Source organism: Pongo pygmaeus, chromosome 16, assembly GCF_028885625.2.
Source record: "Pongo pygmaeus isolate AG05252 chromosome 16, NHGRI_mPonPyg2-v2.0_pri, whole genome shotgun sequence".
Lineage (NCBI taxonomy): Eukaryota > Metazoa > Chordata > Mammalia > Primates > Hominidae > Pongo > Pongo pygmaeus.
In genome coordinates this window covers 68,189,427-68,206,795 of record NC_072389.2, presented here as the reverse complement: position 1 = coordinate 68,206,795, position 17,369 = coordinate 68,189,427, and the positions used below count along the sequence as shown (strand labels likewise).

The following is a 17,369-nucleotide window of genomic DNA, read 5'->3' as shown; positions in this document are numbered from 1 at the left end:
TGAAACCCCATCTCTACAAAAAAAGACAAAATTAGCTAGGCCTGGTGGCTTGTGCCTGTAATCCCAGCTACTTGGGAGGCTGAGGCAGGAGAATCATTTGAACCCGGGAGGCGGAGGTTACAGTGAGCCCAGATCATGCCATTGCAGTCCAGCCTAGGCAACAAGGGCAAAACTCCGTCTCAAAAAAAAAAAAAAAAAAAAGCCCATATGCGTGAATAAAAGCCTTCAACTGCCAGCACGAGAACTGTATCTCCTCCATCTTTACACCTAGAGAATGTATCAAATGTACAGTGTGACTAATTAAACTTAGGCACATTGTAAATTTTATAGATTTATCTATAAAATCTCCCTTTCTTCTGCCTTGCCCTGTCAATAGCATTACCATGATCCTAATCTTGGAGCTGGAGAACTTTGGAGGTAACTTTTAATCTTCCTTTTCATTGCTTCTCATACTTAGTTGCTAATTTTTGACAATTTTATCTTTAAAATATATTTGGATCTTTTCAGTCTCAAGGGGGAAAAATCCTTATTGCAAAAGATGAGATGGATTCTGTTTCTTTTATAGGAATAGTTTTACCATCATTTAGCTTTTCTTCCTATTAGTGATTTCATTTTAGTACCAACTACCCTAAACCTCTGAATGGCCTTAGAGAACTAGGACATTGATATTTCTACCATAGTTACAAACCACAGTGACAATAATTGTATACAATGAGGACAAGAAACTCAGCTGGCAGGCTTTTAACAGATATATCAACCACCCAAGTTTGTAACACATAAGATTTAAGAGTCCTGATTCTACAAAAAATACAAGGAAGAATCCATAACAGAAAATCAATCAACTAAAATGTCAATGGTCACCAGAGAAGCACGTCTGGCCACAAAGTGCAATCTGTTCTTGCCTAGGCCCTGGCAAAGAAAGTAGTGGTCACTCTCCCTCCTTCCGATCTCCAGCCTCCATGAGATGAAACCTCCTGAATGACCTGTGATGGTGGGTCTCCCGGCAGCAAGTGCCCCTTCTTCCTGTTACAGAAAAAGCTGCCGTTTACCATCAGGGCTGATGTTGACATAGTGACTGAGTGGCCACTAAGCAGGAGTCTCTGAATGTGTGGCCTGGGAGAGTTCCTAGACCTTCTGTAAAGTTGCTACAGCTCCTGGACCTCTTGGCCTCCCCTCAGGCGGAGACCAGCCATACACACAACATCTGCCCGCCCCTCGGACAGAGGCATACCATACACACAACACAGCCTTGTCTTATTTTGCTCACCCAAACGAGGTGGGCATGGAGAGGGGAAGTGACAAGAAAGGAAGCACTTGAGCAGATCCAACACCTCATTCCCGGATACTGGGATAGGGTTTAGAGTCGGCATGCAGTCAGGGAAGTGACCCTGTTAGAGCTCCATTTTCCTTTCCCCTGAGAGAAACTTCTCCCTAAGACAAGTGCTGGCACCTGCCCTTCCTTACGAAGAAAGAATTCCTCTCCCCTAAATAAGCTGTATTTTTGCTGGAGAGTGAAAGGGGAGACCTTCACTCCATTTCCATCCAGGCCTTTGTATGTGTCAGACATAAAGCTGGAGGCAGACCCCACACAGTGACATTCTTGTTAAATGACTCACCAAGGGCAAAGGTACAGATTGCCAACCTGAGGCCTATGTATGCAGGGCCTGGACCCATAGATGTCATGTACATTATCAATGCTGCACAAGTGCTGGAGAAAATATGGTTCAACTAAGAAATGGAACTGGGGAGAAGTGAAATGGAAATACGAGGATCCCTGTATCTTCTCCCTTCCCCCAAAATGAACAAGACAACAGCAAAAGCACGGAGAGAAAAAGTAAGGAGAAATGGAGCATAGGGGGAGAGCTCCCATTTAGGAGGCAGAGGGCACAGCTGCTGCAAGCCTACCATTAGCAAGTACCACCCACCAGCCAGAAATGGCACCTTCCCTGTGGCAGATTTTATTTATTTATTTATTTATTTATTTATTTTTTTGAGATGGAGTCTTGCTTTGTCACCCAAGCTGGAGTGCAGTGGTGTGATCTTGACTCACTGCAACCTCCACCTCCTGGGTTCAAGCGATTCTCCTGCCTCAGCCTCCCGAGTAGCTGAGATTACAGGCACCCACCACCATGCCTGGCTAATTTTTGTATTTTTAATAGAGATGGGGTTTCACAGTGTTGGCCAGGCTAGTCTTGAACTGCTGACCTCAAGTGATCCACCAGCCTCAGCCTCCCAAAGTGCTGGGATTCAGGCATGAGCCACCGCGCTCGGCAGATTTTAATAAGGCATTCAGCAAATGTTAGCTTGGCCACAAAGCCCTAGGTTTCCAGACATGCTCATTTCATCCTTAATAAACTGCCTATTTAACGTCTGAGGAAACTGCACCCCAGACAACACAGTGGCCATGTAGCTACTTATGTGGCAGAACCAGGATTTGAACTTGAGGCTTCTAAATCTACTGATTACACCCTATTGTCCAATTTTTAGTTATAACAAGGTTCTACATGACTCAATATACTGTTCTATGATGAAAAAGAGGTCTTTGGAAAGCCTTGCTGGTGTTATTCTCTTTAACCTCCATTTCCTGCTAGGCACACTTACAGACTGAACACTTTATTTCCCAACCTGTCTAGCTAGAGGCTCTTGCCTGTGAATGCTGACTGGCTAAGATGTCTTTCCTTGGCCTACATATGATACACTGATCTCTATTTACAAGGGTTCAGACTGTGGGAGCTCAATGTTAGTAACCCCAGACTGGCTACTTTCCCAAAAAAATGCACTTCAGAATTGACCACAGTTACCTGGATAAAGAATAAAAATAATGATCCCTTAAATGACCTAAAATGTTTAGCATCAGAAGATAATTTATTGTTAAGAAGGAGGCAGTGAAATGCCCAGAGCTGGGAATAGTAAGAATTGAGATTTGGATCCAGCTCTGTTGCTGAATAGATGGGTGACTTCAACCAAGGGACAAGCTTTCTGGGTCTCAGATCATTCTGTTGGCCTATAAGCCTCATGGCTGCACAAGGACAGAATGAGAAAACTTGAGAATGCCCAGCAAATGAAGGGCTTGACATTCCTCCTTTAGATATGTGAATTATGTATCTAAAGGTGGCCTGCTGGATCTCTTTTGTTAGGTTTGGTAAGAGCAAGGGCAGTGATGGAGGGGAGACATCATCAACTCTCTTCTGGGGGTGTCCCTGACTATCGAGGCCTGCCCTAGACCTTACATGGTCCTAAACATGGCTCCTGAACTCAACAGAGACAGATACACACTGTACCTACTTCTTGGTGCTCCGTGGTTTGGTCCTTAGGGTCTGTAGCGAGTCAAGCCTCCTTAGCAACTGCACAAACTGAGGCTCCCACGTGGGCAGCCCACCAGCCATGACCATCTACACCCCTGCCTGGTGTCTTCTGCTTATGCCTTCCTAACCCAGATCCACACTAGGCACACTAGGCTGGGGGAGTCATTCTTGATGGGATCTAAGCCATTCATTCGAGGATGGAAGTTGTGAAGGGCTGGTGGGTCACTTGCAGCACTGGCAGCCTCCCTCACTTGCCACGGAGGCTGGCATGGCTCTGTCAGAAGCCTTCCATGTCCTTGCAGGATGTACTGGGGGTTTCCTAACAAGACCTCCTGATACTTTTTCAGGTTGGCACTGGCCGCCCGCCCACTTTGTCCTTCACTCTGCTCCCTCCTCCTTTCACATGCTATTCCTGCCTTTTAGGTGCATGAGAGAACTGGGCTTTCCCGAATTCTAACTGCAACTTCGTCCAGACTGCACTTTTAGCTCAGTGTGCTGGATCACTGCATCAGGGGAGATTCCAGTTCAATCCAATCCCAGCCTCACGGTGGCACTGGAAAGGGCTCTGAGAGAGGTCTTCCCAAGGAAAGCATAGTTCGAATCAGCCAGGGCAGCTAGAGGGACACAGCTACTCCCCAGCCCTGACTCATGCGCTTTCTTACCACCAAGACGTGCTCCAGGAGGTCCAAGTAGCCGAGGGTGCACTCCGTCCCGAAACGCAAGGCTCTGGTTCTCACCTCGTCACTGACATCGGCATGGAAGGATGCTTGCTGGAGAGAGAAAGGAACGCTGCATCTTAACATGGGCAAAGCCAGCAGTACTGGGCAGTCCCAGACTCAGAGGCAGGAGACCTTAACCCTGGTGACCTCCAGAAACTGCCCTGACTCCCTGGACAGAAGAGGTATCTCTCCTCTACGTCCTCCTGCCACCTCTCACCTGCCCACAGCAGGCCCTCTGATGCAGTCTGTGTGCAGACTTTGTTAGTGCCCTTGGGCCAAACGATAGAAACAGCTCAATCTGGACCTTTGTTCCTCCTTTTCCCACCCCACATTTTTTTGAAATACAAAGAATTCCACATGCACAAAAACATCCAGGCAAGATTCATGATCAGTGCTTACAGCTGGAGACGTACTGACCTAGGGTCAGCTTTGCCTCTCTTTAGCAGCTTAAGGGGTCCTGAAAGCCCCTCTCTGCTCACAGGCTAATTAAGCCCAGGCTCTCACCCCTGGGCCTGACCATGCTGCAGTCAGTGAGGTCTCTGTGACCAGGGCCCTCTAGCTCCTGGGAAACTTCAGATAGCGAGCTCCCCAGTACCCTAGAGGCACCATAACTCATCTCATATTATACAAAAGTCGAGATACACAAACCAGCACACATGCTTAACACAGCATCTTGAGCTTTTTTCTTGTACTTACGACCTGCTAACTTGAGTCATTCATGATTACATCATTTCTGAAGGGATACCCATTCACAGAGTCACCAGATAAAATGCACCCAGTTAAATTTGAATTTCAGATAGCAAGTATGGGACACCCTATTTTTTATTTGTTAAAACTAGCAACCCTACCCCTTCCTTCTACAGCTTCCCTCTGGAAAGAAACTAAGGGGCTTGCAGAAATACATAAAACTATAAATATATCGCTAATCAGGACAAATACAAATCACACATTAGGATAAAAGGTAAAAGCTGAGGGCGAAGACCAGGATCCATGTTTTATCCACTCAAGCCCCTCTTCCTAGGAATGGGAGTGCTGATAGGAATACCTTGGGCTCCCCACTTGACTTACCCCCAATCCCTGGACAGAGTGGGGCCAATTCTCATGGCCAGCATGTCATGTATGAGCCAGCTTTTCCTCATCTGAGGACTAAGGGGCTCAGAGGCAGGAACCAAGAGCCATGCTCCCAGCCACCCACCATCACTTGTTCATCCTCATACCCCTGTGCCTCGAACGGTGAGGCACAAGGCCCCACGTCTGTTTCATGAGATACCACTGCGGGAAGACACAGGCCCGGATGCTATCAGAGTCACTTCCAGCAGGTTATGTGCAAGCCCGTGTGTAGGGAGTGGGAGAGGTGGAGCTGAGGTGCTTGCGTGCACTGCTGGGGGCTCTGTAACCGGGTAGAACCCTTTGGGAGAACAATCTGGCACTAATTAAACTCTTATACTATTGGACCCACTAATTCTATTTCTGGGAATCTTGCCTAAGGAAATAATCCAAAGCACAGAAAAAAACGGATATGCCCAAAGATGTTTACTGCAGTAAAGTTCATGATTTTTAAAAAATGCAGACAGCCTAAATATCTGTCAACAGTGGGAAGATAATATTCATTAAGGTATTTTGTAGTCATTAAAAAGTCAGCAATATAGCAACACAGAAATAGCTTTATAACATTAATTATAATAGTAGACATAAAATTACATCTAATATACACATGTGCACATGAAAGTAAGACTAGAAAGAAATATGCATGAGAATTAACTTAGGGTTTAGGGTAAGTCTTTCTCTCTGCCTAAGGAACTGCAGTAATCCTTCCATTCTAAGATGAGCCAGTATGTAATTTTCTGCCCCTCCGTGTGTGGGCTGAGTAGGGTAGCCAGGGAAAAGGCAGAGCTGGACTAGGGCGACTCGGCCCTTCTGCTTGGCATGTAAGGCTTCCGTCTTGACCACCACTCAGCACCCCAGGTTTCCTGTCTATGCATTATTGCATGTGTTCCCTTTCGGCCAGAGGCCTCATTTCCTTTTGCAAAGGGGTGAGGGATACAGGAAACCAAGGGAAACAGAAACGTTAGTGAGTTCGCTAAGTCAGTCCTATCCTAACAGGAGCATCAGGGCTCAGCAGTGACTCCTGTTAAGTCTGATTTTGGTGTGTGAAGCTGACATTCAGGCTTCAGAGCTCTGGCTGCTATCTTGTCCTGCAAAGCCCAGATAACATGTCCCAGGGTCGAGATGACAGAGAGGAGCTGAGGATGGGCAAATAGCACCCACACTGTTCTACCTGAGCTCCTCCCCCGAAAACGGGAGCACACGTTAGGAGAGACTTAAAAATCTGAGCTGCATTCCCTTTAAAAACACCATTTAATCATGGTTTCTTTTCTGTTCCGTTTCCCCTGTTCATGTCTGTAGCTTGGGGACAAAAGCGTCTGTCACGCATCAACCATAGCGACCTTGAACATTACATCTGGGAGGCCCTGAGTAGCAGAAACAGAATGGCTGAGGAATCAGGAGAGCTAATTTAAGTTCTCGTTCTGACAGTAAATAGCTGCGTGACCTTGGTCATGCCACTTCTCTCTCTGAGCCCATTTCGTCATGTAACAAACAGAATAATTACTCTTGCCTTTCTCATATGGCATCAAATGAGAGAATATATGATAGCTCTCCTAAAATTCTGAGGTACCGTGTGTGTACACCACGATGCATGCAGGCCTTATCTTGCTAGGTAAATACTACTCTTTGATTGAGGATGTAACCCCTTTGGCAGTTATTTCTTATGGTAGGTGGACTCCACTGAGCATATCAAAGTGGCCAATACTTGCAGCCTCAGGAGAGAGTCCTAACTCCCTGACCTAGCAAGCCCTGGGTCCTGTGTGAAAGCGGAATCTTTCCAGCCCTGTCTTTTCCAATCCACCCTCTTCTCTCCACCCTTCATCATACCCAGGGGTCCCGTAAATGTGGTACTGTCTCCCAGGGCCAGGCCCTTGCACACAAATTCCGTCATCACCCCCTCCCTTACCTCCCTCTCCTTCTGAGGAGCCACCAAGAAGCCATAAGAGTTGGATCTTGCAGCAGCAACTCCAGCAGAACTCACTTTACCACAAAGAATGGCTCTGTTCCCTGAGACCCCACGCTGTAGGAGCTGGTCTTCAATTCTGCCCTCACTCACCATGACAGGGGATCATCAACTGATTGCTGAGCAGAAGCCAGAGTCCCTGGGCGCAAGGCTGTCCCTAGAAGGGGGAAGGCCTGGGGTGGGGGCTCTTATAGTTCACTTTCCTAATAGATCAAAAATAAAGGTTCCAGGCCCTGGGTCTCCACAGCTCCCTCACCAAGCACAGGCTCAGGGCAGTTGCTCCAACTATCTACACAAGGAGCAGAGGAATTTTTCCAAGATGTCTAGCACAGACTGCGAAAAGTAGCTCCCCAAGTTCTGCTGTATTCCTCCAACTCACTTCCTCACCAGGGATGGCAACACCTCTCCTAGTGCACAATGGCTGACCTATGGGGGTAAGAAAGGGTCCAGTGGAAGAGCAAACAGTTTCCATTTGGAGGAGGTGGAACCAAGTGCTGCAATCCCTATCTACCATCCTCGGAGAGGCCTCCACCACACTCTGCAAGAAGGCTTCCTGCCTATTTAGGAAGAACTAGAAAGAAGGGGGAGGATTAGGGCCAGCAGGGCTGACTCCATCCCCTCTCAAACACAAAACTGCCTTAGAGAATCATTTCCCACAGGCTGGTGCATATGCCATATTCAGGGTGCATTTTGTTTTTTTTTTAAAGGGACAGGGTTTTGTTCTGTCACCTAGGCTGTAGTGCAGCATAATCATAGCTCACTGCAGCCTTGAACTCCTGGGCTCAAGTGATCCTCCTGCCATAGCCACTCTTCTGAGTAGCTAGGACCACAGGTACACACCACCACACTTGGTTATTTAAAAAAAAATTTTTTTTAAGAGATAAGGTCTCACTATGTTGCCCAGGCTGGTCTCAAATTCCTGGTCTCAAGCGATCCTCCTGTCTCAGCTCCCAAAGTGTTGGGATTTCAGGCATGAGCCACTACACCTGGCCCTGTGTGCATTTTTATTACAAAGTTTAAGGTTCTGAGCCCCTCCCCTTTTTCAGACTACACCAAGCAACCCAGTCATGGCAGAGAATCATCTGTCCATCCAAAACAATGCCAAGGTCTTTACCTTGCAAGCCGTCAACATATCTGACACGGCTTTCCGGCTCAGGTTGGCAGTAGCAATCACGTCCTCCTGTCTACATGAGTTCCCAGCTGCCACGGCTTTGGCTGTTGCCATGGTGATGCCTTTCGTCATCCTTATGGATTCTTCAGGTGATGATGTCTTTTCAGGTACGTCTTTTGACTGGAACACCTGGAAGTCAGAAACAGAGAGGTTAAAAAAATCAAAAAGGAAACAAAAAAAATAATTTATTCTTCTCCAACCAGGCTGTAGCTTGTGTCTGAAAACTGAGCCAGTAACTGGAAGAAACTGTCACATGGCAGGAAATTAGAAATTTGAGTACAGTAATATGGTTCTTGTTTTCAAGATTCTCATGGACAAACCTCTTGCACCTACACTGAACATTCACGGGAACAATATGGTAAGGGAGACGTATCTAGAGTGTTAACCTGTTGGTCTGCAGAAACTGACACCCAATATTTACACACTACCCATCCTGTGTAAGGTTGTTGTGTGGCTTCATAGTTCTCTTCCCCCATCCCTGCTGGTGCTTTGGCAGTTTCCATAAACTCTCAGTCCCAGTGCTGGTTTCAGGGCAGGACTGACCTGGCTGCATCACTCAGGACTCACCTCTCTCTCTCTGAGGGGATGTGAGGTTGGGGGAAATGAAGCATCAGTTCCTTCTATTCTTAGCCTGTCTTATTAAATATAACTGCATAATTGTGCAGAAGTGTTCATGTCGAGTGCGCCACGGTAACACTGTGAATTATTTAGCAACCCACCCACCCACCCCCTTTAGAGAAGCTGAAATAAATTCACCATGCTAAGTCAATATCCCATTTCTGCTTCATGCTCATCTGTTCTGGCTCTCTAACATGAGCGACTGGTACCCTGGGTAAGTGCTGAATGTGCATCTGTCCCTACATGAGGGCCCCTAGCCTAGGTGGGGCTGCCCTGTCTTCAGCCCTAGGCAACCATGTTTCAGCAAGGAAGGCTTCCCTGATGCAGAAGAGTGGGCTCAGTTGGCATCCCATAGAATGCCAACCAATGTCAAACATCACTGCTGAAAATGGGCAACTGCAATTAAGCAGTCTAGGACCCCAAATCCCCACTTCACCCTTGAATGCTACAGCGGAATGAAGGCCACACGTAGAGCCCTTCACACTAATGTGGCCCTCATGGCACGTGCTACATGGAAACCCACGATCTGGGTGAATTTTATTCAGCCAGAATAAAATTCAGTCAACCCGGCTCACAGCAACTTTGACCTCCTGGGCTAAAGTGAGTCTTCCACCTCAGCCTCTTGAGTAGCTGGGATTACAGGTTCATGCCACCACACTTGGCTAACTTTTAAATTTTTTGTAGAGATATGGTTTCCCTATGTTGCCCAGGCTGGGCTCAAACTCTTGGGCTCAAGCAATCCTCTTGCCTCAGCCTCCTAAAGTGCTGGAATTACAGGCGTGCGCTGCCATGCCTGGCCTCTGGGTGAATTTTAAATCACACCGGTATACTTAGAATAACCCATGTGTCTGTAGTTTGCCAGGATCGCTCCAAATTTCAAGTCTCTTTGATCACCACCATTAGGCCTGCCTATGCATGTCAGAAGCTATATTCACAGGGGTACCTGTGTCAACCCACCCCTAGCTTCAGGAGGCTCAGCAGAGTGAGAGACTCCATTTGTTTGGGAGAAAGTAATTATCTGGTAATCCAGATAATTCTTCTGGATCTTATCCAAGACCATCAAGATGGTACCTTTGTGAGTCTGCAAAAACTACAGCATTACTGAGCTTGGTGTGCCCCCTGATGCAGATATGGCTTAGATCATAACATCCAAGTCCTTTCGAGTACCTGGAAAGCCTTCCCAAGAAAGACAGGTACAAACAAGCCCAGACTGTGAAGACTATAATAAATACCTAACTCTTCAATGTCTAGACACAAATGAACACCTATAAGCATCCAGGAAAACATAACCTCACCGAATCAACGAAATAAGTTACCAGGGACTAATCCTGGGGATACGTGACCTTTCAGACAAAGAATTCAAAAGAACTGTGCTGAGGAAACTCAGATTCAAGACAACACAAAGAGGGAATCAGAATCCTATCAGATAAATTTAACAAAGAAATTGAAATAATTAAAAACAATCAAGCAGATATTCTGGAGCTGAAAATGGCAATTAATATACTGAAGAATGCATAAGAGTCTTTTACTGGCAGAACTGATCACATAGAAGAAATAATTAGTAAGCTTGAAGACAGGCTATTTGAAAACATAGAGGAGACAAAAAAGAATAGAAAACAATGAAGCATGCCTACACGATCTAGAAAATAGCTTCAAAAGGACACATTTAAGAGTTATTGGCCTTAAAAAGGAGGTAGAAAAAGAGATGGGGTAGAAAGTTTATTCAAAGAGAACTTCCCAAACCTAGAGAAAGCTATCAATATCCAAGTACAAGAAGGTTATAGAAGACCAACCAGATTTAACCCAAAGAAGACTACCTCAAGGAGTTTAATAATCAAACTCCCAAAGGTCAAGGATAAGAAAGGATCCCAAGAGCAGCAAGAGAAAAGAAACAAATAACACACAATGGAGCTCCAATATGCTTAGCAGCAGACTTCTCAGTGGAAGCCTTACAGGCCAGGAGAGAGGGGCATGACATATTTAAAGTGCTGAAAGAAAAAAAACATTTACTCCAGAATAGCATAGCTGATGAAAATAGACAAATGGGATTACATCAAATTAAAAAGCTTTTCCACAGCAAAGGAAACAATCAACCCACAGAATGGGAGAAAATAGTTGCAAACTACACATCTGACAAGGGGTTAATAACTGGCCTATGTAAGGAGCTCAAACAATTCTATAGGAAAAAATATAATAATCTGATCAAAAGATGGGCAAAAGGTCTCAATAGACATTTCTCAAAACAAGACATACAAATGGCAAACAGGCATATGAAAGGGTGCTCAACATCATTCATCATCAGAGAAATGCAAATCAAAGCCACAATGTGATATCATTTCACCCCAGTTAAAATGGCTTATATCCAAAAGGCAGGCAATAACAAATGCTGGCAAGGATGTGGAGAAAAGGGAACCCTTGTACACTGTGGGTGGGAATGTAAATTAGTACAACCACTATGGAGAAGAGTTTGGAGATGCCTCAAAAAACTAAAAGTAGAGGTACTTTGTGATCCAGCAATCCTACTCCTAGGTATACACCCAAAACAAAGGATAGCAGTTTATTAAAGAGATATCTGCACTCCCATGTTTACGGCAGCACTATTCACAACAACCAAGATCATATATATGAAGTAAACCACAATAAACATGGGAGTGCAGATATCTCTTCAATATTTATATATATATGTGTCTGTGTGTGTGTGTGTGTGTGTACCACTGTATATGTGTGTCCATTCATCTGTTGATGGACACTTAGGTTGCTTCCAAATCTTGGCTACTGTGGTACACATACACAATGGAGGTTGCTTCCAAATCTTGGCTACTGTGGTACACATACACAATGGAGTACTATTCAGCCACAGGAAAAAAAAAATGAGATCCTATCATTAGCAACAACATGGATGGAACTAGACGTCATTAAGTGAAATAAGCCAGGCACAGAAAGACACACTTTGCATGTTCTCACTTATTTGTGACAGAAAAAATTAAAATAATTGAACTCATGGAGATAGAGGGTAGAAGGATGGTTGCCAGAGGCTAAGAAGCGTAGTACGGAGGTGGGAGGTCAGGGGTGGGGAAGTGGGGAGGGATAATGGGTACAAAAAATAGAAAGAATGAATAAGACCTAGTATTTGATAGCACAGTGGGTAACTATAGTAAAAAATAATTTAATTGTACATTTAAAAATAACTAAAAGAGTATAATTGGATTGTAACACAAAGGATAAATGCTTGAGATGATGGATACCCCAATTATCCTGATGTGATTATTATGCATTGCACGCCTACATCAAAATATCTCATATAACTCCTAAGTATATACACCTACTATGTACCCACAAAAATCAAAAATAAACAAATAACAAAAAAGGAGCTGTGTCCAGATTTTGGTAGCAAACACCCAGCCTGTGCAGCCAGGCAAGTGCCAGGCAGTGGTACTTAAGGCACCACCAGCTTTTAAGTTACTCCTGTATTTTTTAGATTCTCCTTTAAAGCATGAACTGAGCGCAACATCAATCAAGGCTAGATTCATTAACGATATGACAAGAAAACCCAAGTTTCTGTCACTAAAACCCTGCAAAATTGTTCTACTATTGTTTCTAGTGCTCTAGGTCGCCTTTGCAGGTGACCCTTTAAAGATGCAGAACAATTGGCAGCAAAGGTAGGTATCCCTCTTCCCCAAAAAAGTTGAATCTGTGATCAGACCTCCTATCAAAAAGAAATCTGCTTGAAACTACTCTTTTTGGCATATTTCTATTTGTGGGGATTAGAATGAGCCAATCCACAACCATTGTGGGATCATAAGAACAGCAGATATCATCCACATTGCAGTAACTCCAGAATGTCCTCAACTCTGCAATGCTGGAACAAGTCAGAAAAGAACAGGGTCAATTTCTCTCAGGTCAGATGACTCCAACGGAAGGAAGCTAGATTTTAAAGGGAAGTGTCTCAGGTAAAGGCTTCTAGGCTTTTGCAATAGCAAACGGCAGACTTCCAATTCTGCATGTGTGCGGGTACCAAGAGCAATGTGCATTAAGAGAGGCTATGCACTGTTCACAGGATTAATGCTCCAGGTAAGCGCAGTCATACTGACTTTCCCTTCTTCCAGGAATCTTTGACAATGCTTTGACTTTGTGCTATAATTTTAGTGGAACTAAACCTGAATAGTCCTAAGTGATACATTTCAATTAACTCCTTGATTACAATTACAAACCAATCCCAGCCAAACTCAGTGACACATGGGGTCTCAATTATATAAAGCTACCAGCAGGCAGGTGAAGGGGCTTTCTCAGTTCAGGTGTTTTAGGTAAAACCTTATTGGTAAAAAACCTCAAATGAGCCCTCGCTGGGGTCAGCTGTGGGACTCTGGTACCCAAGGGAGGTAACTGCTGGCTCCTTACCGTAAGCTCCTGCTTTATGCATTCAATCGTGGCCTCAAGCGCCCTGGTGCCCCGGGTGGCCTCATCCTCCACTGCCTTTACAGTCTTGAGGAGGGAGGTGACATTGGTCACCATCACCTGCACAGGAAGGGAGAATGAATACAGACAGTGCAGTGTCTCAGGTCCAGCCTCTACTCCTTTTACTTCTGGATCGCATGCTATGAGCAAGGACACCTCTCCTTCCTTTAAGTGAGAAGAGAACTCAGCTGCTCATGCCCAGCCGGAGCCCCACTCTACCTTGGCGGCCCCCTTGAGCTGGTACATGGAAGGGTCGTCCGCTGGCTTGCTGGCAGCTCCCTTGGTAGCACTGATGAGATCGGAAAGGGCCTTGGCCACATCTTTGATGGCATTGATCAAAACCACCTGAAAGAGAGCACAGAGCTCAGGTGAGCAGGCGTCAAGATGTCAGCTGTGGGCTTCACCAAGGCATGCAGCCTGAGGGCAGGCCGGGGCACAGGGGATGAGAGAAAGACAGTCTAAAGTCTGCAGCATGGCAGACCTCCTGGGAAGCCACCCTTGGTGATTCTGATATAGGACTCAGGACTTTGAAAAGCTGCCCAGGGGAGGCTGAAGCTGAGCCAGAACGGAGAAGTCAGGTGTAAACGTGCAGCTTATGTAAAACCTCCTAGCCAGCAACTTGGCAGATGAGCTGCCTCTGACAGCACGAAGGACACCAGAGAGGCAACACCACTCACTCTTAACTGGCACCCTGAACACTGAGTAAAAATCCCCACCTGACCCCAGCCCTCAAGGCCCCACAGCAGCCCTGCCTGCCTCTCTGGCTATGAGGTGCTCTGCTATAGGTACACAGGTCGGCCTGTCTTCTCCATGGGAAATCTCAACTCCTTCCTGTTCGGGGCCTTTGCTCGTTGTTCTAACTGGGATTCAGCTCTTTCCATCACTTGGGCCTTAGCTCAAATGTCACGTCCTCAGAGGCTTTTCCCCATCCCTCAGCTAAGGGCCCACTCCTGCAATTGCTGAAACTGTCAGGTTGCCATTTTATTTACAGCACTTATCAGTAGGTGGAATTATTTTATCATTTATTCACTTAAAAATCATCTGTCTTCTCCCTCAAGTGCAAGCTCCAGGAGGCTTGGCCTGGACTTCTGCTTTGTTTCACGCCTGTAACAGGGACGAGCACCCAGCAGGTACTCAGTAAATACTTGCGGAATGAAGATGCAGGTATGTTCCCACATAAGAACCTGGATGTGATGCATTATCTGTGTTTGCTTTTCTAATTTCAGAGACCACAGATCTTCTTTTCAAAGTGCCGGATTTAGAGTGAAAAGTACCAGGTCTAGATGGGAATTACACAACATCGGGCACTGCATTTAAGCGTTCCCAGTCCAGTAGCTCCAGTAACTCCTATTTCTATAATAATAAAAACATTTTCCCTTTACTGAGGGCAGTGTTCAGGCGCTGAGCCAAGCACTCTACACACATTATCTCATTTACTCCTCGCCACCGCCTTTTCGAGTGGGAACCACAATCCTTATGTCCACACTCCCAGAGCCCAGGAGTGGCAGAGTTGGGATTCAGAGTCTGGTGAGCATGAGGGCCACGGTCTTAACCTCCACACTGCGCCATGCCTGTGGGCGTGGCTCCGGCTCCTCACCCACAGTGAAATTAGCTTGCTAGCGCCATCTACCTCATTAAATTGCTTTGAAGATAAACTGGGATCTCAGATGTGAAAACGTATTAAGAGTGCAGTGGCGTGATCTCGGCTCACTGCAACCTCCACCTCCTGGGTTCAAGTGATTCTCCTGCCTCAGCCTCCCGAGTAGCTGGGACTACAGGCGCCCGCCACCTGTAGCGGAGGTTTTTGCGAATGCTTAGAATTCCAAAAGGCAGCCAGTCTGGACTCTGATGTTATCAGAAATCCAACAGAAAGGATGAGATGGTAGCATAAGGAATGTTTCCTCTCAGAGCTGTGCTCCACTCATGGGTGCCGTCAGGGAGGGAAGGGTCGTGCCGTCAGGGAGGGAAGGGTCGTGCCGTCAGGGAGGGAAGGGTCGTGCCGTCAGGGAGGGAAGGGTCGTGCCGTCAGGGAACAAGCTGGTGGCCTCAAGTGAACCAGCATAGTCACTGCATCACCTGGGGGCACTGAATGGCAGGGGGTTTCTAACCAGTTTTGTCCAGACAGACTAGTTTACTGAGAATGGTTTAAGGAGTGAAAACTGAAGTGCTTGGCATTTGACGGTTCTGGGAATAGAGAGAACATAGTTTTTTTGTTTTTTGTTTTTTTTAAATTTTGCACTGTGGGAACAGCCATCATCCATTTATTAACGACTTTTGTTGGCTGTTAGTTCAACAACAGGTGAACACATACTTGTTCAGTAGCCAGTAGCCACTATATGCCAAGAGCTGTGCTGCGTGTGCAGGTTTCAAAGATGAGCAAACTGTGGTGACTGTCCTTGAGGAGCAATGGTCTGGGAAGGGGACCAAGGAACAGGCAAGTAATCTCAATGAAATTGCCAAATATCAGAAGCGGAACTCACAGAAGCACAGGGCCCTTCCCTAGCCTTCCAGTTCTTCTCTCTCTTCCTTGAGAACTGAAGTTCTCACTTGGGCCATCTACAGGTGCTAAGTTCATTTCCCCACCCCCATCTGGCTGCTGCCCCACCACTCCACACAAGCAGCTGGGGACACCAATGTCCTCGATGGCACTCGATGGTTACCCGAACAGGCCAATAACCAGTTCCCAGTCTTCCCTCTTTCTTAACTCTGTCTCTGGCGGGTTGAAACACTCCATCCTGGCAACATGACGCCCGCGGCCTTCCTCTCTGCAGCAGCTGCTGCTGCTTCTCAGTCTCCTGTGCCACTTGCACGGTAAGGTGGTCCTAAATGCTGGATTCTTCCAGGCTCTGCCCTGACTCCCTGGCTTTTCGTCTCGTGCGGTTGTAGTCGCTACCTCTGTGGCAACAGTCCCTGAACCCACAGCCCTGTGCCTGGGCAGGCTCATGCGCACTCACTAGTTCTACCTGTGTGTGGCTCCGGCACTTCAAGCACCTCCCCCTCCCCCTGCCCATACCAGCTCTCCCTTCAGGGAGCTCCTATGCCCTGCTCTGGCTGCACAAGGCGCCACCTTTCACTCCTTCCCCTCCCTCAGGTATGCCGTGCTCCAGCCTTCACCAGGCCAGGCCAAGCCTTCCTTCTAGACTCTTCTCAAATCCCTCAGCTTGTCTCCATCCCCATGGCCACCACCACAGTCTGTGCCACTATCTTATCTCGCTTGGATGACTGCCTCCTACCGGTTCGTCAAACCAGACACACTCACACACACATTGTCTACTTCAAAAGTTCCTGTTCTGCCTTAGGACTCTTCTGAGGCCTGGTGTGCAGCGTTCACAGGAAGACCAGGAGGATGCACTCCCCAGGCCCTGCTGGTACCTGGGTCTCGGGGTCGTCGGAGCCCAGGCTGGCTGCCCCCAGCTTGACCACTTCTGCGAGCTGGGTGATGGTGGCTGCTGAGGACTGGGCCGCCTGGGCCAGCTTGTCAGGAGTGGACGCAGCTCCTGACACAAGTAGTTTCGTGTCTTCTACCAAGGCCTTGGCTGTCTTGAGAATGTTCTCCCTGAGAGGGCCAGGAGGGCAGGGGAGACGGGGAGAGACAGAGGGCAAAGCTTGATTACTTCAAGAAGAAAAGAAATCTCTCACATGGGGCTTTTGTTAAAGGGCTTTGAAGAAGAGAAGTGCTGTGTTACACCTCCCCTTACCAAGGGACTCTCATCTTCCACAAATGCAAAACTGGGGGGAGAAGAAGAAAGTCAACCAGTATTCATTCACATAGCCGACTGACATGAAAACTTCAGTGAAAGAGTCAGGCCTAACAACCTGGCTCCCTTCCCAAGCCCTATAGTTCAATGAAAGGTCAGCTTCTTTTCTGTGGCTCCCACTGTCCCTTAAAATACTTCATAGCTAGTAACCGTGAGGACACATGGGTTGGGGCACCTTGTTCAGGATCAGAGGCTGGGCTTGGGAAGGTACAGCAGAGCTCTGGGAACCACCTCCCTAGCCCAGCCCTTGGATTGCAGGGGGGAAGAAAGGTG

General features: G+C 46.8%; 1 protein-coding gene across 7 annotated transcripts in view; it reads right to left on the bottom strand.

The window, feature by feature from the left end:
* TLN2 (talin 2) overlaps positions 1–17,369 on the bottom strand; it is a 449,658-nt gene that overhangs the window by 27,644 nt on the left and 404,645 nt on the right. For all 7 annotated transcript variants that reach the window (XM_054451016.2, XM_054451019.2, XM_063652682.1 and 4 more), the window contains 5 exons: positions 16,711–16,894; positions 13,558–13,683; positions 13,282–13,398; positions 8,209–8,394; positions 3,968–4,075 (listed from right to left, as the gene is read on the bottom strand). In XM_054451016.2, the coding sequence (XP_054306991.1) occupies positions 3,968–4,075; positions 8,209–8,394; positions 13,282–13,398; positions 13,558–13,683; positions 16,711–16,894 (721 nt within the window). The remainder of the gene's footprint in view (positions 1–3,967; positions 4,076–8,208; positions 8,395–13,281; positions 13,399–13,557; positions 13,684–16,710; positions 16,895–17,369) is intronic.